Source organism: Grammomys surdaster, unplaced genomic scaffold, assembly GCF_004785775.1.
Source record: "Grammomys surdaster isolate TR1022 unplaced genomic scaffold, NIH_TR_1.0 313, whole genome shotgun sequence".
NCBI classification, from domain to species: Eukaryota; Metazoa; Chordata; class Mammalia; order Rodentia; family Muridae; genus Grammomys; species Grammomys surdaster.
In genome coordinates this window covers 3,941,709-3,965,381 of record NW_021604732.1, presented here as the reverse complement: position 1 = coordinate 3,965,381, position 23,673 = coordinate 3,941,709, and the positions used below count along the sequence as shown (strand labels likewise).

The window sequence follows — 23,673 nt, the reverse complement described above, 5'->3', positions numbered from 1 at the left end:
AGAGGGCTCAGAAGGACCAATGTGTTTACAGCCACACAAAGAAGTGAGGGTCAGCCTTGGCGTGGGAACCAAGCATGGGAACTTATGATCCTACACGCATTGTGACTTCTGATCCTACTCATCTTAGCAGGTGCCACCATTTGGCTCTTCTAGATGCTCTATTTGTTTTCTTCTTGGAGGGACCACAGGAATGAGCTGAGAGTTGGCTGTAATAGTTGGGCATGTTTTCCTGACTAACAAACCAAAGTGGATCTTGTCCATTTTAAAGCTACCCATGAGCTCTTTGCACCAGCAGCCATCCGCTTGATGAGCAATCACCCTTGCCAGCATGCTGCGCAGTCTTGGTAGTTTAATGCTCTAGCCAGAACATTAAAGCTCTTATAAAGCTGAATCAGAACCAGGCTTCTCAGTCCATCCAACTAACTGTTATCTAAGCTAGAACATTGTGGGCAAGAAAAGTGTACTAAACCTGTCCCTGCCAACTATACTCCATTTTCCTCTGGAAGCATCAGGGGTCGCATGAGAAGGATCATCTCCATGGTCTATTTTGTTGCCTGCTGCTGTCCTCAACCTGATGTGAATAGTGGCCTATACGAGATCAGTCTTTCCTAGGTTTTGAGAGCTACACCTTCAACATGACTGTCACTCTTTTTATGGTTTATTAAAAAAGACAGGGATACAAAAGAATAAACTCAAGGTGGTCCCTTGTTGTGTGTCATGGAAATCAAATGAGGACTGGGTTAGGAATCAGAATGGGCAACAAGTGTCATGAACTTGACAAAAGACAGTTGATTCAAGGTATCCTGAAGAAATGTGTGCCTATTCCAACCCAAGGAGGCTCTGCCTTAGGTTAGCATCTAACATAGGCTAACCAAATTGCCTCAAAGAACTACATAGAACACATGAAAAGGAGCATCCACAGAAGCTGTACATCTACGCTTCTCCCTGGGTCCCCACTGTCGTGTCATGTGGGCACCTGAGCCCTGCTTCACATTGCTCAGGCAAGATGGCCTCCAGGAGGACAGCATCGGGACATCTGCTGATTCTTTGCTCTTCTCCTCCTCTGAAGTGTCCTATGGAGCTATGTCTTAAATTAGGAGTTCTGTCTTGGTAAAAACTCATACTGCAATTTCTAAGAGAATTTAGCAGATATCCTTGTAGAATGAGCAAGGTCACATAGCCAGATAGTGCAAGACATCAGATCTGATCCATACGGTGCAATCTTCAAGAAGCAGATGTCCTACTACCAAGAACAAATATAATCTGAGCAAGCGAACAATAAAAGAAAGTGGAAATTCAGGGAGAAAGGTCCAGAATAAGCCAAGTGATACCATAGCAGAGAGTCATAGTGATAGCCACAGTGGAGGTGATGATGGCAGATAATCATAAAATTTAAACAAACGATAATGAAGCAAACATGGAGTTATGTGGCCATCTTTTGTGTTTTGAGCAAAATAAATTATGAGTCAAGTTCAAATCCATTTTGTCAAGGCTTGGGTTGGATAGGATCAGTTCTCAATAGTGTAAGATCTGGTGTCTATGATAAAAGCTCTAGGAAAATACACTCTAAGTAGCTGGCATTCTTTGAGCCCCTACTTCCAGCCAGGCAGCATGCCAGGTGTTTGTGATGGCTGTCATTCAAGCTTGGGGACCGCTGTGCCAGTGCCATTCTCTTTCAGGGACAGGAGCTGGAGCTTAGGGAACAGCTAGTAAGTTGGTCTGCTGCTTAGTTTTCCCATGATAAAGAAGGTACTCATTGTGGAGGTCAACCTCGAAACAATTTCCGTTTTAACCTGGACCATGGTCCCCATCTGAAGATCTTATCTCCCAAGAGTTATGCACCCCCCACCACAAGCTGGGTCCCTATCAGTACTGTCACCTTTGCTAGTCTTATGGGAATGACATGTACACTCTCAGAGAGGTAAGAGAGAGACCCTTTGCTTTCTAGCTGTGGGTGTTTTGTTTGGAGTCATTAAGTTATACTGAGAATTTATCCTTTTGAGAAAAAAGACACATGCTATAGCCAAGGAGCAAGACAATTAACCTGCTTGGGCTTCTTCTTTAGAGCTGGGTCCCTGTTTATCCAGTGTCTTAATTCCTAACCATATGATTAGTGGGCATGCCATCTCTAAAATCCAGTACATATCATCTGAAGTAGATTTTATTTTTTAAAATCTTTTCTCCATTTCCCCGATTCCACAGCCCGGATGGAACACTGAGGCAGGTGAGCCAGGACAAGCAGATAGTGTTGTAGATTAGCAGTTGATGCTATTATGCTCAGTCTTTTTTTAGCTGAAGAATTAAAAAAAAAGAGAGAGAAAGAGGCAGAGAAAATAGGACCAGAGTAATTTACTCTCAACTGTGCTCTTCCCCTAACTGCATCATCTTTTGCAAATGAGTAGTTTAGCTTGGTTCCCTGCTGTTCCTTGAGGGTCGGGGAGAGAGAAAGGTGGCACTCCATGGGTGCCTCTTCTGTGTGCTCACCCTCACAGGATTCTCCTGACTAGATTTTCCATCCTTTTGTTCTTTTTTATTGTTTCTTGCCCTTTTTCCTATCCCCCCTTTTACTCAATTATTTTACTGATATTCTTAAGGTCTTCTTCCCTATTCTCAATTACTTAGAAAAGAAATTGCATTGTAGCTTTTTATGTATAATTGAGGAAAACCACCAGGGTTGATGAGAGCTAACGTTGAATGTGAGGTGAGTTTTTTTTTTTTTTTAAACTTGACCGGAAATGGGCTTGACGCTTTTGCATTACCACTCATGTGGCTGTGAAGCAGGGAGGGGCCTAGCTGTGCTACTGTTCTCTACAATTCATCATCGTTCCAGTATCTCTTCTGAATTCCTTCAATTTTGAAACAATGAGTAGCAGTTGGCTTGCCCTCCGGTTGTCTAACACTGGGAGAGGTACCACAGGCAATTAAAGTCAGGCTTTGTGGGATCTGGTGTTTTACTTGGAAAGACAACTTGCTCCCATGAAACAAATTAGAGAGTTGCATAACATTTATATAATCTAGTATTAAATTTGTGGCTTGTAACTCATGGCAAGGTTCTAGAAGACAGAGGGAACAGAGGCGTCAGAAGGAGATGGTTCAGGAAACCAATCAAGTCCCAGTTATGTTTGGATGGTTCTGTGGTAGATATTTTAGGCTGTCCTGATCCTTTTATTCAATCACAGAAATAACAAGGAGGATGCAATCTAAGGTACTCAATTGGCCTATTTTGTTTGTTTGTTTTGAGTGCAACCTTGGGGTTAGTGGGCAGGAGTGGGGGTGGAGGGTGGGGCATAGCAGACTATATTCCAAGCAATGGTATAGGTTTATAGGGGTTAGTAATGGGCAAAAAGAGTCAAAACTGGGCAGTAACTCTATTCTTATTACTCAGAAAATAGGGATTTATTTAGTGACTGCGCCTCAGTTTCCCCATTTGGAAATGAAGATTTATCACATTCAATAGGACAAAAAAATGTAAAATACTTGAATAAGCTTGTATTGTAGCATTAATATTATTGAGAGTGTCTGCTTCCCAGGCTGAAGTGATTCATTACTCTGTTCTTGCTCTGGTCCTTTGTAATTGGTGGTTATTATTATTATTATTATTATTATACATTTCTTTTTAATAAAAATGTATAAAATAAAAACTTGAAAAGGCAGAGGCAAAAAACAAAAACAAAACAAACAAACAAAAAAACCAGTTTTAGCAAGATTCCTTTTCTCTAGAGTATTCTCCTCAGAACTCGCCCACTAGAACCAGAAGTGGACAGAGATGTGGGCAGGAGGGACCTTTTTCCTTTTTCTTTCCTTTGGACCACACCTGGAAGTACACAGACACCATGCCCATTTGCAAAAGGATTCTTTTTTTTTTTTTTTAAACTTTATTTATTTATTATAAGTACACTGTAGCTGTCTTCAGACACCCCACAAGAGGGCATCAAATCTCATTGCAGATGGTTGTGAGCCACCATGTGGTTGCTGGGATTTGAACTCATGACCTCTGGAAGAGCAGTCAGTGCTCTTAACCACTGAGCCATCTCACCAGCCCTTGCAAAAGGATTCTTAGAACAGCACAGAAACAGTTTAATTGGCCACAACATTGACTCTCCCTATTGCTGGATCTCCAGTTAGTTCTTTCTCTCCCTCAATTCCTCAGCCTCTAGTATTTGCTCCAAACAAGAAGTGTATGCCAAAGTATCTTCCAGTATCTTCCAGATAGCCACATGGAATGCTAGCTTTTGGGATATTAATAGATGCCCAATGCTAGAAGAGAGAATGAACTTTTTTTTTTACCCCATTAACTTTGGTCAATATTGAGTGAAACATACAACTTATCTTTGGATAACTGTTGCAGCTCCATCATACCCCGAGTCCTTAGGATGTCCACATGTCTCAAGCTTCTGTAGCTACAGAACCCTTCTTCTTAGGGATCAGCTTACAGGAAAGATATTGTTTAGGGCTTTCATCCATTTTGATTTCATGATAATGAAGTCGAGTTATGAAATTCAATGGTGAAAGTGATGGGGGCTGGAGAGACGTGAGAAAATCACCCGGAATATTTGCGGAGTATTATCCAGATTAGACCTGGAATGCTCTGGGCCATCATTCTTTACTGCTACAAGGCTTTGAACAGACTTTCTCTCATATTCTGCATCTGGTTTTAGTCAGTGTGCACTTGGCATTAGACACCATGTGATTTTGTAGGACAGCTCTATTTAAAGATTGGCGGTACCTTCGGCTCAGACTGGAGAGGCCAACACTCAATAGCTATATGAACCAATTAGCCTGACACATGGGGTGCATGCTCTTCTCTTCAGCCAGTGCAAGGGTATTATTTGAACCTAGTTCCTGGAGATAAAGTCAGAGGAGGCTGCTGGTGGAGAGAGGGGGATTTGGGGTGGATGGAATTAGGTAAATGGCAGCTTGCAGGGCCTAGGAAGCGATTCTGCAACTTGAAACCCCAACCTGGAAATGGAGGGTTTAATAGCACTGTAATGCTTTTTATCTGTCTGCACTGTCTGCTCTCCTCTCCATGCAAAGCATAGAGGAAGGGCTATCATGAAAACAGAGTTTGCTTCCTGATGATGAATATTCAGGAACGGATGGCAATGACACATGTATATAATCTGCAGCAAGTTTCCCAGGACATTTTGTCCAGCCTTGAATTTTACTAGACTTCTTGGAGAGTTACAAAGCCTTCAGGAATGTGTCTCAGACACAAAGTATGGCCTTTTTACTTTGAGAGGAAGAGAAGTCTCCAGAGTGGAAATAGGACTTGTCTTGGGAGCATGTGTGAGTCTCTGTGCTGAGGTTATAGCCTAGCTCCCCTGAAAACCAGCTTCATCCCCATTCAGCTTTGGGTCGTATCTCCTTTTCTCATATTTCTCCCATAGTCTTTGAATATACTTTCATGAGTGTGTCAAGCTTTGCCAACTTGGTACATTTTATCTCAGCATGCTAGTGACTACTCACATCACACTGTAAATGAAATAAATTCAACTAAATTAAGAAAGAACCAAAGATACATTGGGAAGATAATATCTCAGTTAGCACGTCTTTTAAATTTCATAATAGAGGATATATAAAATGAGTATATGGTTAAAGGTAAATACTTTAACCATATACTCATTTTTTATGTATATATTAAGGCCTAAAGATACAGATAGAATTTAAATTTGATTTAATGTGTAGATCTTAAATAATTGATAGCCGTCTAATTTCCTCTCATATATTTTTTTTTGCTTCAAAAACTGTATTTCTTTAGCATATAGCCATTGAACACTCGGAAGATGCTGGACAATAATTTTAAGGTCTTTTTCAAAACCTGTAACTTTGAATATGGCTTTAATTTTTTCTTGATCTTTGAGAGACTCTTATGCAGGCATACAGTGAAGTATAATGTCCACCTCCATCTCCCCATCCCCATTCTTTCTATATCCCCCCAACATGTTCTTCCTAGCTGCATGCCTGTTCTTTTAATAACCCACTTAGTTTCGTTAGTGCTACCCATCAGCGTATGGTTGCGGGGCCATCCTCTGGAGCATGGGAATCCTATTAGTGGCCAAATTCTCAATAAAGAATGTTTTTCCCTCCCCCATTCACTGCTAAGTGCTCCTTGGGACTTTGAAGAACAACTTTCAAGCTTAAGTAATTTTATGGGGTATCATTTCTAAATGAGCTAGCATATTAAAAAAAGGGCAGGAATGGTCTAATGACTATTTTAATATAGTTACATGGTTGTACCCATGCTCACTTTATTCTTAAAAGTGCTTTAGTCTATATTTTTATCTTTAATGACCAAGTCACTTGCCATTTCCCCCCTCTATTGATAATTATGTGATACTGAGGGGGAAAAAAGACTTTAAGCTGACATTTTCAATGAGTTCACGGTGTGTTCAGGAGGAGTGTATGTACGCACCCATAACTTCCAACCAGAAAGCACGGGGACAGGATGTGCCTAAGCAAAGAGAACCCACACCTGGCTACAGACATGCAGCCCATAAGAAGGGAAAGAGCTCTCTGTGGGGCACTGTGTTGCTTTCCTAGACAGTTAGTGCTGGAGTTTCTGGGATATCCCTCCACTCTTTGAACTGAGACTTCCTCTTCATATCACAAACTCCAGGTTCCTCTCCCTTAGTCTTTATTCTGGGGTTCATGCAGAACACCCTGGGGTACCTTCTTTTCCACGTCTGAACCCACAGTCTGCCTGAGCCTCCTTGTCTGTTGAGTGATTGTTTGCAGCAGCCTGTGCTCCTCAGGGTTCTGATATTTTCTCTTATGACTGACTTCATACACTTCGCTCGGCCACATTCTGTCCCTTGTACCCTCCCCCCCCCGCTTTAATTCAAAGTTGATAACGTGTGCAATTTAACATAATTGACAGCCGTCGAATTTTCCTAGATTTGTGCTTCAAAGTCTATATTGATTTAATGTATTAACTACCTATTATATGGAAGAGACACGATACAGAATTATGCGTTTTATTTGTGTGGATCAGTTACATTAAACTTGGAGAACAGTTTTCAAGCCCTAGTAATTTTATGGGAAATCATTTCTAAATGAGCTAGTGTCTTTTTTTTTTTTTTTTTAGATAGAAATAGTTTAAGGGTTGAAGTGAAGGATCTTCCTTCTCCCTTGAAGGTGATGTCCTTGTAAAATTCAGCCCAACCCCTCATAGTGCTTCACACAAAGCCCTGAATATCAGCGGCGTTATGTTTGGTGAATGTCATTAATTGATTCGCTCATTCCATACACCCATTCCATTCCTCAGCAATTGTTTTATCTGATGAGGCTTCAATTACTATGACACAGATGTAACTTAGTTTTCATTAATACAAGTAATGTTCAGATATAGTTGTAGCATGATATATACGTACACAGATATCTTAGCAGACGTCAACTGGAAATGCTGAAGGTTAGGTAGTAGAAAGGATAGCTCTTTTTGAGGTGTTGACATGGGTACTTAAGTTACTTGTAGGTATTTGATCCCCACTCCAGTACCCCACATGAAACTGAGGCCTTCCCACAGTCTTCTAACCTCCAGCTGCTTATTTGCAAAGCTTGGGTTTGAACTCAAGTCCATCTGAGTCCTGAGCCATCTCCCAGTCTTTGAATAACATAGCACAACTCACAATTTAGAGAAATAACGTCAAAGTAATGTTACTCCTACAGAACTTTGGGATGGAGTCTTATCAAGGGGTGTGGGGTGGGGAAGGTATGTTATTTTCTCAGGTGCAGTTCAGAAGCAGCATGCCAGAGCCAGGTTGTTAGGAACAGGCTTAGCAATAGGGAAAGGGCAGCCTTGTGTCCAGGGTGGAACCGAAAAGCCTAAAAAGCAGATACAGAACCGTATTACTGGGCAGCACATTGATGACTATTCATAAGCATGGTGGCTCAGCTCTGAGTCACTAAGAAAGAGCTGGCAGCCAAGCTTAATACATTCTGCTAAAAACAGCAGGATGCACATAATGTGTCCTCGAAGGACTTCAAGCCAGAGTGGTGCAGGGCTACCACATCCAAAGAGCTTCCACTTCAATTTTCTCTAGAGTCTACTTATCTGAAGGGGCATGCAAAATAGCACATTACTGAATATATGTGCAAATACCAATGGATTGATATGAAATATGAACTACATCACATGCATATTAGATGATTCTATATCTTATCACTTTGGTATCCTGGATACCTTTGAAGGACCTGAAACCACTCTTTGTAGAGCCCTCTTGGTGAAAGGAAGATTCGTTCCTTGTCAGTATTTTGCTTTTCACTTTGGGGTTCCCCCCTCCCTTTCCTCATTCCACAAGCATATTTTCCCTATAAACTGTGAACTTTGAGAGCAAGTATTTAGCCCTTTCTAGAAATATGCCCGGCCTTCCTTTGTCTTAGGCTTTAATTTCCAAGCAGGAGCACAGAAGTAGGAACACACGCTAGAGACAGGAGCCACGGTCGGGCTGGTCTGAATATAGCTCCTTGTGTTGCTTAGAGCCAGGGGTGGGCTGTGCTGTGAGCCTCCACTGGACCTTTGCTCGGCAGTTCTTCTCCAGCTCCCAGACTGTCAGGATGCAGTCCAGTTTTCGGTGCAGCCCAGCTGGCCTGAGATCTATCTATATCCTGGGAAGGGAGCTGGAGGAGGTTTATTTAAACAACAACTTATAAAATAAATAAATAAATAAACCCACAAAGCAGGGGCAGTTGAAGCACAGCATGTTTATTTTAGTTCCTTTCTTCCCAATCTGTTATTTTGGAAATCGATCTCATTGCTGTTCTGTTTTGAGACAATTAACTACATTGATTGAGGGTCACGGTTAACTTCCTGGTCCAAGGAGCCAGGCAGTGGATTCTTTTGGAATGCTTAATGATGATACCAGGAGGTTTGTGGTGGCCAAGTCAAAAAGCTTTTTGTTTATATTTTTATTTATTTTTCTTAGGAACAAGAAAGACTTTTGAATGGAGTGGGCTTGGTTATTTCTTCTGTTTTCTTTTGGTGGTTCTGGGATTGAACCCAGACCCTCAAACATGCTAGGCAATTGCTCTACCCTCAGCTACATATCCCTAGCCCTGATCATTTCTTTTCTGTACACTTACACAGAAGTTTATTCAGTCTTTACCTTACTTGTAAGGGCTATTTAATGGCATCTTGCTATTTGGTCATTCAGTGTTTGATGAGTAGTTCATGAGAACTGACTTAATCCAAGGTCTGGCTGACTCCTGGGAACCCAATAAAAGCAAAACAGATCAAGGGTATTTCTTCATGGAGCTGATATTCTATGCAAGGAACATAGACAACAGCTAAAAAAGTCGCACTGCGGGCAGGCCTCTAGTCCCTATCTATATCTGTGTCTATATTGAGAGAAATTTTAGACATCGTTCAGAAACATCACTGGCTACTCCAAAGCTAGGTTTAACGCCCCTATGGGAGTTATTCCTGAGACTTGAGTTTCAAATGTCTCCTAACCAAGTTTATCTTTAGGAATTCATGAGACCCTACCTCTTTTGCTAAACATTGGCTTTAGCTGTTTCTTGAAAGGAATAAAGAAAACCAGAATGTTGGTGTGATACTCGATGCCTCTGTGCACTCGCTCTCACCCTCTCCCTTTCCTTCTCTCTCTCTGCTTCCTCCCTCCCTCCCTCCCTTCATTCCCTGAGAGATCACATTTTGATAACCAGACAGGCACTCTTTTAGAGTGAAAGACTTCAATGCCTGAGAGAAGTCTGATTAGGTAGAAGCAAGCCAAAATACATGGATGTACCCATGAAGCACATGGGGAGGTTGAACTTTGCTGTTCTCATTAAGACTTTTTACAGTTACTTATTTATTTATTGATTGATTGATTGATTTAGAATGATGTGTGTGTGTGGGGGGGTGGATGGGTATGTGTTGGTGTGTGCATGTATGTATTTAGGTCAGAGGATAACTTATGGGAATTGATTGTTTTTGGTCATGTAGGTCCCAGGGAATTGAACTTGGGTCATCAAACTTAGCAGCAAGCACCTTTACCCCTTGAGCAATTTTTCTGGCCCTGAAATATAGATGTATTTTTAAAATACCATTCCTGGTTACACAAAGAGGAACGCTCCAGAACGAACAGCAAATCTGTTTCTTTGGCTACTGACACTCATATCTCTTTAGAGCTCCTAAGGTGGATTTGGTCTCAAAGCTTTAATTATGTGTTGTGTTACAGCTTCCTTATTTAAGTGTCTGTTCCGTGTCCATCACTCAGCACCCCCTGCCTATCTCAAAAGAGACGGGTATTATCATTCTAATTGAGAAGGAGGGAGAATGCTGTGCGAATTATTAATACATAAATTAAAAAATTAATCTAGACGGTGCTTTAGCATCCCTGGAGAAACACTATCCAAACACAAAACATATTTAATATTATTCTGAGCTCCCACAGAGAAGATCTGAGCTCCTGTAGCCTACCATTCAATTGGTAAACTGAGGCATGGATTGTGGCAATTGCAGAGCCCAGAGTCTATGCTCAAAGCCCTATATCCTACTTGAGAGGTTCCCCCCCCCATGATTAGTGTTAATTAGTTTTCCATAGAACAATAACAAACTGCCCCTTCCCTTTTCTCTTTTCCACTGAGTCTTTTTATAGACTTGATTTTTTTATTTGACTTTCCAATGTGAAAGATAGTTCAGGGTTATGGAGCTGATAAGGAAAGCTTGAAATCATGTGTGTGTGTTCTAGTACTCTTTTTGCACATGGTTCAACACTTCTCATTGCTTTTCTTTTATATAAAGCCAGTTGCTAGAAGAAGGCATGTAGGCTGATGGTAGAGTTGCTTCTGAGCTCTGCTGGGGAATTGTTCTCAGCTTCACAGGGAAAGCAGTTGTGTGCCTTCAGTGCTCCCAGACATAGAAGGTAAAGGAGGTACTAGGGATGCAATTGGTGTTTTCAAAGGCAGAGAAAGAGGATCAAGTCCAGAAATTATTATAAAATGATAAGCAGTCTAGAGAGAGAGGACAGTTGTGGCATAATGATGACAGTCATTAGTCTGGGGAGCTTGCTGCTTCTAATTGGCTAGGCTTCTAAGCCTTCCTGAAATTCACTCTCCTTACCTATGAACCAGCTAATAACCATACCAGCCCCCTGAAGTCTATCGGGCACAAGTCACTGAAAGAGCTTAGGCTAGTGCTGAGCACACTGTGAGAAGACCACAAAAGGTCATTGTTGCTTAGGTCATCACCTTCATTATTGAGAATGAGGGAGCTATAGAGAGTATATGCCTTTGGTTCCTCAAAGGATATAGGTCTCTCAAAGATGTGCCTTCCCCCAGGATTCTACAGCCTGTTTTCCTTAATACTCCAACTGCCCCGATCATGCTTTCCTGTTCCCAGTGTCCTTCGGATGCTACAAGAGACCACACACAGACCCATGCTTCCTTTCTGGCCTTCTGACTTTGCAGGTGGTTTCTTCAGACTGCTGCCTCCACATGTGCAGCTGCTCAATCTGCTCCGGTCCTCTCTGCTCTCTCCCCTGCTTCTGTCATGAGGAACCCTATTGGTCCACCTCCACATCTGGATCTGTCTCTCTCTCAGAGGCTTCTTTGCCACTCATAGTCTGTAAGGAGCCTGTGTCTTTTGGGCCTGCACCACAGGGCTCTTCTGGCTCTGCTATCTGAGTCTGGAGAAAACAAACACTCATATAGGCAGCCAGAGGGGACCATGTTCTTGCTTCCTGGTGGCTGGGTAGCCTCTCCAGGCCATGAAGAGTCCATGAGTATTCCATCTTCACACTGTGCCTAATGGTTTCCCTCGACTGTAATGTTCATAGGTATTTGCTGTTGAAGAGTTGGAGAAAATAGAGAGGCAGTCAGAGGAAACTGAACTTCACCAAAGAACTTTTTTTTTCTTTAAGAATTTCTTTCTTTCTTTTTCTTTTATTGGATTTTTTAATTCATAATTCAAATGTTATATCCACTTTCCAGGTCTTCCCTCCAGAAATTCCCTACCCTATCCCCCCCCCCCCCCACTTCCTGGCTCTATGAGGATGCTCCCCCACTCACCCACTCCTGTCTTCCTGCTCTGGCATTCCCCTACACTGGGGCATCAAACCCCCACAGAACCAAGGGCCAGTCCTCCCACTGATGTCCAACAAGACCATCCTCTGCCACATTATGTGGCTGGAGCCATGGATCCCTCCATGTGTACTCTACCAAAGAACATTTAATCAAAGAGGCCACTTCTGTTAACACGTTACCACCTATATTTTGAGAATTCCTCTGTGCAGTTACACATCTAATTTCTGTGTAATCACATGGTATACATAATACTCCAAGCTGGTATCATTCTACTTTTAATTTTGATAATATTTCCCCACAGTAGTTTATTTATAGTATTACTTCCTGTGAAAGCATAAAGGATGAGCACACATATACACAAGGAAGACACATAAATCACATCTAAAGTTGTAAGTTTAGGGATAAACACTCTTTTACTGTAGAGTAGATTTTTTTTTATGATTACTGTCTTAACTTCTTTTAATTTTAGATTTATTTTTATTTTGACTTGTGTGTTTGTGTGGCTGTGCATATGCATTTGTACGTGCATGTGTGTGTGCGTGTGCGTGCGCTCGCGAATGTGTGTGGAGTACCCCAAGAGACAGGAAGAGGACGTAAGATCCTCTGGAGCTGGATTGATTTAAAAGCAGTCGTAGGGCACCCGAGGACTTGGTTCTCTAGAAAAGCAGCAAGCAGTTTTAACCACTAAGCCATCCCTCTACTCTTTACTACCTTAAAATATTTACTTCATTTCTTATTGAAGCCACAAACATTGAGAAGTGTTTTGTTTCCTTACCATATTGAAACAATGTAGACAGCGACCTATGCTCCTGTTGGGATACAAGTGCAAAGCTAGTTGGGTTGCCCCTTTGAGAGTAACTTATTTGGGGAACGTGTTAATTACTACTGGGTTAAGAAGAATGGACTTCTGTAAGGATTATTGTGTCTTCTGAAGTCAAACATCTAGTAGAATTATGAGCACATTTATATATGAATTTATTTAAGTAATGCTTAGAATATCATGTATGGAATGCATTAATTTAGTAACGTATTTTTAGATTTGTTTCTTTTTATTTTTTGTATATGAGTGTATTACTTGCATAAATATATATATACCATGTGTACACCTGGTACCTATAGAGGTTAGAAAAAAGACATAGGATCCCCTAAAACTGGAATTACTTATGGCCTCCATGTGGGTGTTGGGTACTGAAAACTGAACCCAGGTTCTCTGTAAGAATACCTAGTGTACTCTTAACCACTTAGCCATCTTTCCTGCCTCTCCTTAGTAACATTTAAGAATAGACATGAGGACTCAAGAATTTCTCTTGATCTTAAAAACTGTTCAGTGGAAGAAAAATAAGCCCGAAATTCTTCATCTCTAGGAGTCATATTGTGAATATCGTAATCATCTGCAATCCTACCAAGAGGCAGAGAATAGCTAAGCTCTGTTAGGCAAAGAAGGATCTGGCCCTCTATAGCTGTTCTGTATACAGTATTAAATCTTGTCTCCTTGTTTATATGCCTACAGATTATAAGTGCAGATTAGAAGCTGCAGAGGACAAAGGCACAGAATAAAACAGAAGTCATTTCAAGTGCTTAACTGTTTGGAAGTATTTTAGGGCTTGGTGAGCACTTCATACTTTAGCTATGACTCAGTGTTTTAATGTATTACAGCAAGACATAAGACAGGTGATTCCAAACATGACCTGGGTTTATCAAAGTTAAGTTACATTGCATGTTTTCCAGGATTTAGACAGCATTCAAAGCATTTTGGAAGGATTTTGATGCGAACAGAATACTTTTTTCCTTTTTTTTTTTATCTATTCATCGAGAACTTCATGCATGTATACAATGTATTTTGTTTATATTCAGACACTCCACAAGCTATACCTAGAGATCCCTCTCCCAACTTCATATCCTTCTTTTTGTCTTTTTTTTTCTGAGTCTAATTGTGCTGACCCTGTATACATGGCTGGAGCACATTCCACCTAGCAGGGGCCTCATCTATAGAGAATATTGACTCTTCCTCTACTAGTAGGCACAAGTAGCTCCTCAGCTAAAGGTAGATGTGGTTCCTGAGTGTTGGTAGAAGGCAGTGTGATCCAGATGTCCCATTTACAGCTGATCCCTCCACAGATTTGTTCTCTGTGCTTTGATCAGTATGAGTTTCCATATGAACCACTGTCTCCTTCACAAAGATACATTGCTAACACGGGCTGAGAGCGGTGCTCCCCAACGGGTATAGAAGCACATATTTAGAAGGTAGCTTGATACTCTATCCATTTATCAGGTTGTCCTCTAGAGTCCAAGAGTTCCCCAGCCTAATGCAAAATTTTATGGCAATATCATTGGTACCTTTTGTGAGTAAACCCTTAGCTTTCCAGAAAACACCAGCCATAGCTATATACTTGGTCTCCAGAGTTCCCTTATGGCATGGTCTTAGTGCAATATTTCTTTGTAGCTCTCAGTTTCTAGCCAGTAAGCTCAGACTTCCTGTGTATTTGAGAGAAGAAGATAAAGGATTTTTCAGCCCTAAGATGACTTTAGTCCAGCGTTTTCTCTTGTGTTTCCAGGAACATTTAGTTAGCAACATTAGTTGTGGATTTTGGCATGAACAATTTTTTCTCATTCTTCTGCCCATCACAAGGTGCTAAGACAGTTTCCCTTGGTGGCAACCAGAGGCTGGATTTGGTTTCTTATCACCTCACCCACGATTCTCGGGCAAACTACTTCAACTGGGTGTTTTTCACATTTACATAAAACCTCCTTCTACATTGTTCTCATCCAACCGTATAAACATAGGTGAGCATTGACTCATTAGGGAGTTCCCATAGAGGGTATCCTGTCTACTGTGTGTTCAGCCCATGCCACAGTGTTTAGCTGTATGAGCCACTGCTGACCTCACAGAGAGAGAGAGAGAGAGATACTTTAGAATGCAGCTCTGTCACAGGTCATGCAGTCAAATGCCAGGGATGGTCTTTTTTTCAAAGAACTAGATAATGCCCATTTTATGACCATTAGTAACATTTTCTTTATATAAAGCGAGGTAAGAGTAATAAAAAATAAATTCTGCTTTATAGTATAATTTGATTGCCAATCGAGTTTGGAAATGAACTCCCTCACTGTGCATGTGCTGCTGTGTAGTGGAAGGCTAACCATCCAGCAGCCCTCTCCCCAACCTTCATTTCTCCTTTATGGAGAACGTGTAGTTCATCCAGAGCCCTAAGCTATTCCAGGGAGGCAGATCCTTTGCTCTCCCCTTTAAAACAGTTTGATTGCGCCTCTGGTAGTTAATGTGCCAAATGGTCTTCTGGACGTTTCATACATGTGTTCTGCAGCTAATTAGAATGCCCGGGCCTACTGTTTCCTACCTCTGTTGCTCTCCATGTGTTTAAGAGCTCAGTTCAAACACCAGGCCCATGCCCTCTGGAAAGGCATGCAAAGCTCTCCTCTGATTTGGGCATCTGTTGCAGACAGGTTTTCCAAAGGATATCCTGTAGGAGATAAACCATTTCATTAGGCCAGGTTCCCTTTCCAAACTGGGGAAATAGAGGGCCTGCTGTGAAGGAAAACCGAGATAATGCTATTGCGGCTGTAAGCAGAGCACTTATAAATGTTGTCCGCATCTTTTCCACCGGTTCCATCCAGATTGTGTCCACTGACAGGTTAATGACGTGTTTTAGAGCTCTGTTTATAGAGAGCGGTAGGGCAGCTGTGATGTGAGTCCTTTACGTATTCCAATGACCCCTCCTCCTATGTCTCCTGCAGTTGATAACTCCTCATGCCATCCGTGTTCAGACACCTCCTCGGCACATCCCCGGTGTGGTGGAAGTCACCTTGTCCTACAAATCCAAGCAGTTCTGCAAAGGGACACCAGGCCGATTCATCTACACGGGTAAGCCTGCCTGCAGATAGTGACCACAGAGCTCTGCTGACTTCATGAGATGTTTAACTTGATCTTGTGTGTGTGTGTTTAATCTTGCTTCTGTTAAGACTGATTTTCTCCATTTCAAGAAACACGGGGACCGAAGAAATTGCTTTGCTTATTGTTACTAAAAGCTTGTGGGGATGTAATAGTTTTGTGTGTTGAAATAATTGGTTGCCTACTTAGAGGAATAGAGAGCAGGGCAATGTGAGACAGGACCAAGGTCTCTCTCTAGTAGATTGGCCAGCTTGTTGGTGTTTGCTTTATGGAGCAGGGTTGAACTTTGACGAACAGTACTGCTTTCTTCTAGCCTGCCACAGCATTTGAATTAAACACATTTGGTAGTTTTCATAGTTTATTCAGGGTCGATGCTTTCTGCCCCAGTAAGCTGCATTTTGTCTGCCCCCCTTCCCCAACAGCATTGGCACATGGCCTTGTGGTAAGCAGCTAGGGTTACAGGGTGCATCTGTAATCCCTTCTACCAGGCATAGCCAATCAGGCAGGACCTGGGCTGGCAGGATGTGGAAATATATATAATAGGCAAAGCAAACATCCAGGGATCTTGTCGAATTCAGCATCTGCTATGGAAGGGGTGGACAGACTCTTTGTTTCTTATATGCTCAAAGGTGAAGAGTAGGATGATATCATGGACTACAGGAGGTGTGGTAAATTTGAGGGCCCTTGGCTTCACATCCACTGGCTAGCTACATCCATGAGCCAGTCACAGATTTTCCATTTATTATTGAGGGTCCACCAGGCCTCTCCATGTAGACGGGAAGTTGGTTTCACACAAAGGGGTCTGGAGTACAGAAGAAGTGGTTGTCTTAGCACATTCTAATTAAAACACATAATCCAATGGGCAGGTTTCATTTTTTTTTTTTTTGCTTTAACATTCTACCTCAAAGACTTTTCCCTACAATTTTATACTATGAAGCAAACCAAGCATGCTTTATAGTCACCTTGTCTCTGTCTCTCACGACTACAACCCACCACCAACAGAGACAGACAGACAGACAAACAAACAAACAAACATAAAAACCAAGTTAATATATTTTGACCCTCGGAAATGCCTCCCAGCCCTTTAAACAAAATACAAGGTTGCTGCCTGCCTGCCGATTAGTTTTAGTTAATTGAAAATTATAGGATTGACCCAAGAGGAAAATTTTGTTTGCACTCCAATCACTTTTACAAATTAAGGAAAATTACCACAATTTTGTTTAGCTCAGGTTTCACACTGAGTTCACGAAATTAGCTCAGCCATCCCAACAAAGTCAGCACTTTGTTAGCGAGCGCTTAAAAAAAAAAGTCTATCTGGAGTTTTGTGGTGTATACAAACGAAGCATAGAGAAAGCTATGATGCTTTATAGAAGTGGGCCAAGTGTTTTTAATTAGGCTCATTGGTTCAGCATAAGTTTTGAAGAACAATCAAAATAGCGGATTAGCTGTTTCTTTTAAATCTAGGGTTTCTAGTCATTCATTTTTCCCATGAGAACTTCCAGATAGCACTGTAAGATTCTTTTCTTTTTTCTTTTCTTTCTATTTTTTTTAAACAAGCCTCATTATGGGCTCACAGGAAAAGGACCAATTGAAATTTCTGATACTGTAACATTCCCCACCGTCATTCCAAGGAGATGGGAGCTTTGCACAGTGTCCCTTGCTGGACTCGCTGTTCTGGAACATATTACAAAACCACAGAGGCCAAATGTTTTCTCTGAGGAGTTTGGACTCTGTTTTGGGCCAAAAACATTTAGGCCTCGCTGGTTGCTTATTTACTCTGCTATTAAGAACAAGAAAGAGAAAAGAAGAAGAGAAGACGGAAAAGAAAATGTTCATGGGGTGGGAGGCACCAGAAGCAGTCAGCCATGGCTTCCGCTTTGGTGACAATGTCCTTGCTCATTGATGACTCCCTTTTGTGGTCAAGTCTCATTTAGAAGAAATTATTGTTAATCAGTGTTCAGTAAAATATACCCTAGAGCCACCTGGTCATAAAATTTTTTTTAAATCAGTACCATTATATAAATTCTCAAACAAAACAAAGCACCCCCTCCCCTGCAAAAAAAACAAAAACAAAAAAACAAAACAAAAACAAACAAACAAACAAACAAAACAAAACCAACCCTAGGGATTGACTGACCCAACATTATTTGAGTTTTTTTTAAACCATTTAAAAATTGCTACCAATTTAAGAAATCACATCTTGGGAAAGCTGTATTAGACTAGAATTAAGATGAAAGATAAAAGCAGCAGATCTGCAAGCTAAGTGAAGGAATTCTGGAGGAATATGTGTTGATTTGTGAAAATCTAAAGAAGAGACGAAAGAATTCATGCCTTCAACTGTAGGCCACTGACAAGAAGATGCCAGTCATAATGTATCCAAGGAAGAAATCTAGCCTCTTCTTGTGTTAGAAAAATAAGGAAAGAAATGAGGACAAAGATTCCTTGGCTATTCATAGTTACAGTGGAGTCACGTGGTTTTAACTAGGAAACTTCTGAGTCTTATGATCACTGGCATGTGGCTGTCCTTGTGATGGGTCCTTAGTCATGGCTAGCTTCCTAGCTCCTGGAGCTTACTCAGTTTATCTTTCTGCTTGTCACTCTTTACAAGTGGAGGCATAGAGAAGGGGGTCTCTGCGCCTGTATGTTCTTTGTATCCAAATAACGCCTTAGGTCATTGAGTTCATGCAGGCCCCTCTCCTGCCCACTGCCAGAAGTTCACACTTCATCTTTAACATCCATACTACTTCAAGATGTGAGGCTTGCCTTTCTGGATTGGCATATGAATCTCGTTTCTTAATGGAATGTCACTGGAAATTTTCCCTTAAAAAGAAACTAGAAAACATCACAGAACTGAAGAATAACATCCTAATTAAGGCACTCCCTCTGTTTTTAGAGTGTTTAGGAGAGAGTTTGGACATAGGAATGTGAAAGGCTCTAAAAATCTACTTTAAGCAAAACCAGAAAAATAAAACCATAAAGGAACACCCTGGTCTAGTCAATGCAAATAAAAACCTACCTCTGAAAAAATAATAAAATAAAAAAACCCACTTTTTGGAGGAAGTAGTCCAACTAAACACAGATTGAAGGCTGACCCCAATCTCTTAAGAATGCCGGATGCAACTCCTCATTGCTGGTCCTCAGTCTCAAGTGATCCTATTCACTAGATATGTAATGTTCTTGCCTTTGCCCAATCAGAGTCATGGAAAAGAGCGAGTCCTGACTTGAACAGCACATAGAAGCCCCAGCAGCACTGGGCAGATCAAACTTTATTCTGTTTCCTTATTCTTTTGCAAATGTGAGGGCAGGGCTGACCTTACATTTCACATGTTTCCAAATGAAAGAAATTAAAACCCCATCTCATCACAGGATGGTTTTCAGAGTCCTGTGATCTTGTATCTGGTCAGTCAGTCCAGGTAGACCAAGTACAGGATCACAGGACTCACCAGATTTCACTGACTATAGGGTCTCCACAATGTATTCATGCACCCCTTTGTATGTTTTGTTTTTACTGCTATTCAGTCTCTAAATGAGCTGCTTCCTTTCTGAGCATGACCGTTCCTGCTAAGGCCCCCATGAACTTGGATGCTAAGAAAAGTTCCTTAGGAGCTGTTCAGCTGTTTCTTTAAAATTCTTAGAAGTGGGTTTTCTAATAACAAGGGGGGCACATCTGAAGTTAGCGCTTTGCTTTCGTTCAGGTAATTTCTTCACGAGAAACAGTTCCCTACCCAGGGAAAAATCAACAAATAAGAAAATAAAAATTAAAATAAAAAAGGACCACGGGATGATATACACCCAACTTTATTATCAGAGCTGTACTTAAAGTCATATCCCTTTCCCACAAGTTGGGGAGAGCCCTGATGGGTGATCAACTGACAGCTCAACTGATTGGCTGGTTGAGCAACCTATCAGATCATTTCTACCAACTGCTATCCCATTCTCAGCGTGTTCACCTGACTGTGGCCCCTGTAAGAGCCAATCCAAATAGCATACTAACTGGGGACTGAAACTGCTTCCTAAACTACTTCCTGTTTGTACTTCTCCCTGGTGATGCAAAGCATGTTGTTTTGCCCGAAGTATGGGCCTTTCGGGAAAATAAGTTCTACAGCTCTCAATGACTCTTAATTTCCTTTTTATTTTTCTCTTCTGATCATATTTGTTTTAACCCTTCTCTCTCTCTCCCTCCCTCCCTCCTCCCTTTCTCTATTTCCTTTTAATTGCCAGTAATACAGAGCTGCATAGGGATTGGGTACTTCCATTTAAGGTAATGGATATAAATTGAGCTCGCAGCTTTGCCATTTCCTGGAGAAGCTATCCCTATGACTCTGAGCCACAGTCACCTCACTTTTTACAAGAAGGAAAGCATAACTTGCTGGTGTTGTTTTTGGAATCAGAGAAACGTGTAACATCTACAAAGAAGCCAGGTTCTAGTGTTGGCATTAAACTGTGGCTATTGTCTTTAGTCATACATTCTTTTAAAAAAAATCGTTATTTTCTGAGTATGAGAGTTTTGTCACCATGTTTATATGTGCATCATGTGTATTCCCAGTGCCAGTGGAGTACAGCTAAGGACATCAGATCTTCTGGAACTGGACTTACAGATAGTTGCAAGCGGCCATATGGGTGTTAGGAGCTAAACCTGGGTCTTCTGCAAGAGCACAAAATCTCTGAACTCTGAGCAGTTGCTGAAGCCCCACCCATTCAGTTTTGAGTTCCCTTTCTAGAGCAAACATTTCACACCTTGTTTACCATCATCCTCATCTCCCCAGCAATCTAAGGTTTGCCTTTAAAGGGTTTTCAGTAACAGAATCATAGGCACCAGAATGTTGAAGCAACAGCATATGAAAAAGGCAATGTATAGATAATTATGAAAACAAGAAATGGATTTTTAAATAATTATTTTACTTTCTGTGGTCACAACAAAATAACCTAGACTGAATGCTTATGAAGAAAGTAGGACTATTTAACTCACAGTTTTGGAGGTTGAAAGTCTAAGACCAAATGGTCCCATCTTTTTGGCCTCTGGAAAGGACCTCATGGGCTGCCTCACATCATGGTGGATGGCATTATGGAGTCGGCATAGGTCAGAGTGGTCATGTGAAGAGCCTGAAGGCTGGGGGATTCAGGTTTGAGCTTATCATAACCACCTATGAGAACTAAGCAGGAGTTGACAAGGAGTAAACTCATTCCTCCCAAGGTCAGCACATCCAGTAGCCTAATTAAATTAATCAAATTTCTTTAGGCTCTACCTATTAATGCTGCCACATTGGGCACCCAGCATCTAGAGCATGGACTTTTAGACGCCAAACCATGGCTTGGATAAGACATATTTTGATTATCTGTCTTGACTTGGAAACTTCTTTGGTACTGATTTTTTTTTCCCCCAAGAAAAATACTTGCTCCTCTTTTTTTACCTGAAAATTCCTCCTTTCTTCTTCAGGATACAGTAACATAGGCATAGCCCATCACCAACCTCTCTCAGAATTGGCTAGAGTCAGCTTTAACTCCAGGTTCAAGACCTTTCAGTCCACAAAACTCTGGGCTTTCCTTCTTCCCCTACAGAGTTTACCCTACAAAATAATTCTTTTTAAGTGGGAGGCAGAGGTAAAACCTAATAAATCTCCTGTTCTTTTAGCTTTTAAATGTGGATTCATTGCTGCCCCAATCTCCTGAAAAGCCACCCTCTTATCAGAGACAGAGGCCAGTAGTATAGCTCAGGTTCTGCACTTACCTTACCAAGAAATCTAGGATAGATTCTCTTTTTGTTTGTTTGTTTGTTTTTTGTTTTTGTTTTTCGAGACAGGGTTTCTTTGTGTAGCCCTGGCTGTCCTGGAACTCACTCTGTAGACCAGGCTGGCCTCGAACTCAGAAATCTGCCTGCCTCTTAGGATAGATTCTTATGTATATTAGGCTCACCTTTTTTTTCATTGTAAAGTATACTAGTTGGAGTAGGGAATTTTGATATTCCTCACAGCTGATCTGAATTGACAGGATTAACGTTTCCAACATTCCTTCTGTCTTGTGCCATGCAATGGACCACTCCCTCATCATAGCTTCCTTATGTTCACGACTCTTTTCTTCTATTGTTTGTGGATGAAAGGGACATGGAAATAGACCCACTAACTTGATAAAGGAAGAGATTAGCCTTTTTCAGTCTTGGTGACTTTGTAAACTGTGCTGAAGCAACTTGACTTAGTATCTCATGAGGTTTTGATAGATGTTCTCTGATAATTGATTAACATATTGCCCAGGATCAATGAGTCCTCATTGATTGTTGTAATCTGGACGACATGGGCTGTAAATAGAATCTGTTAATTAAGAATCTATCCCTCTGCACTTGACATTTTCATGCATAGAATACAATAGTTGGGTGTCTTGATAAGGGAAAAATGGGTTTAGATCTGCGGAATAAATAGTTTTCATTTCCCCACCTATAAAATGAAGACATTTTAATGGTATTTGTGTTTAAAGAGTAAATAGGTCAGGCAGGTAATGTAGTTCTTATGGTGCCTGCTCTGGTAGGAGTGTTGTCTAAAAATAAATTCAGAACGTAAAGAGCAGACAGTATGAATGTTGTTTCTATTTAAAAGAAAAATCCAAAGCACTGGTCATTTGAGCTTTCTTTGACTATCAGTATATGCCTTTCAGCTTTCCCTGGCATTGCAGACACTGTTTCTTCCTAGACTATGGAGGTTGGTCTCAATATCTGGGTTCAGTTATGATTTCCCGGCATCTTTTATTTATTTATTACAAGAATATTTGTAGATCCCCTGTTCTATTCTAGGTTTTCTAAACCAGTTCTAGGCAATGCCCTAAAACAGAGCTGAGCCAAAGCAGAGAGGGTCCCTGTTTTCATTGATCTTATGGTCGTAGAGCTAATATGGATGTTCCTAAGTCTGCTATGTTAAACCTGGGAAATACCTGAAAAATAGAACTGTTTTGGATAAGAACGTAAGAGAAGGAACCAGGGATAGATCCCTCCTAGAAAAGATATATGAGCTGAGATTTTAAGCATGGCTAAGCATCAACAATGGTATTGGTGCAGGATGGTAGGCTTCTGGGCAGAGAGAATGATCCAGAGATGGAGTGTTTAAGAAGACACTGAATGCAAGCCACAAGGAATAGTTGATACTTCTCTTCAGAACCAAGGGCAGTTTCCAGAGTTCCTGGAATGGCAGTTGACTATGACGTTTATAATTTTTGAGACCCCCTAGAAGAAGGGACTGCAGACCAGGATGGGAGTTGGGAGTCTTCTGCAAGGGTTTTTGAAGTCACCAAGGAAAAGTATCTGGCAGCTTGGGTTTAGGTGATTGCCAGAGGAGATGGGATGCACTGAGAGGATTTGAGAGCAGAAGAGAGGAAAGATAGTGTGGGTGTGAAGTGAGGGAGACCAGAGGACCTAAACTGAGCAGATTTTCTTCTTTTGTTCCAAGCTTGATGATGGTGAGGCTCTGACTTTGCTGTGTTTCCCAAGGGTCTTGTAAGAGTTAGTGAAAAGGATGACTCCAAAGATGCTTTTGCACAGGGAGACATCCTGCAGACTTGTTTATTGTGGGGAAACACAGGTTTAGCAGTCATTCCCAAAGAATGGAGAACAGGAGGCAAGAATGTGCTTGCTTGCTTGCTTGCTTGCTTGCTGTCCACCATTTTCTCCTCTTCTTCCCCCTCCCTCACCTTCTCTACTTCAGATGGTTTACGCTTTGGATTTAGCTGCAAGAGAGTGTAATGGACACCCTCCGTGTGCTTCTCCA

General features: G+C 41.3%; 1 protein-coding gene across 6 annotated transcripts in view; it reads left to right on the top strand.

Annotated features, from left to right (window-relative positions):
- The window catches only part of Ebf1 (EBF transcription factor 1), a 379,734-nt gene that overhangs the window by 286,550 nt on the left and 69,511 nt on the right, over window positions 1-23,673 (top strand). For all 6 annotated transcript variants that reach the window (XM_028777670.1, XM_028777669.1, XM_028777668.1 and 3 more), the window contains exon 10: window positions 15,772-15,898. In XM_028777670.1, the coding sequence (XP_028633503.1) occupies window positions 15,772-15,898 (127 nt within the window). The remainder of the gene's footprint in view (window positions 1-15,771; window positions 15,899-23,673) is intronic.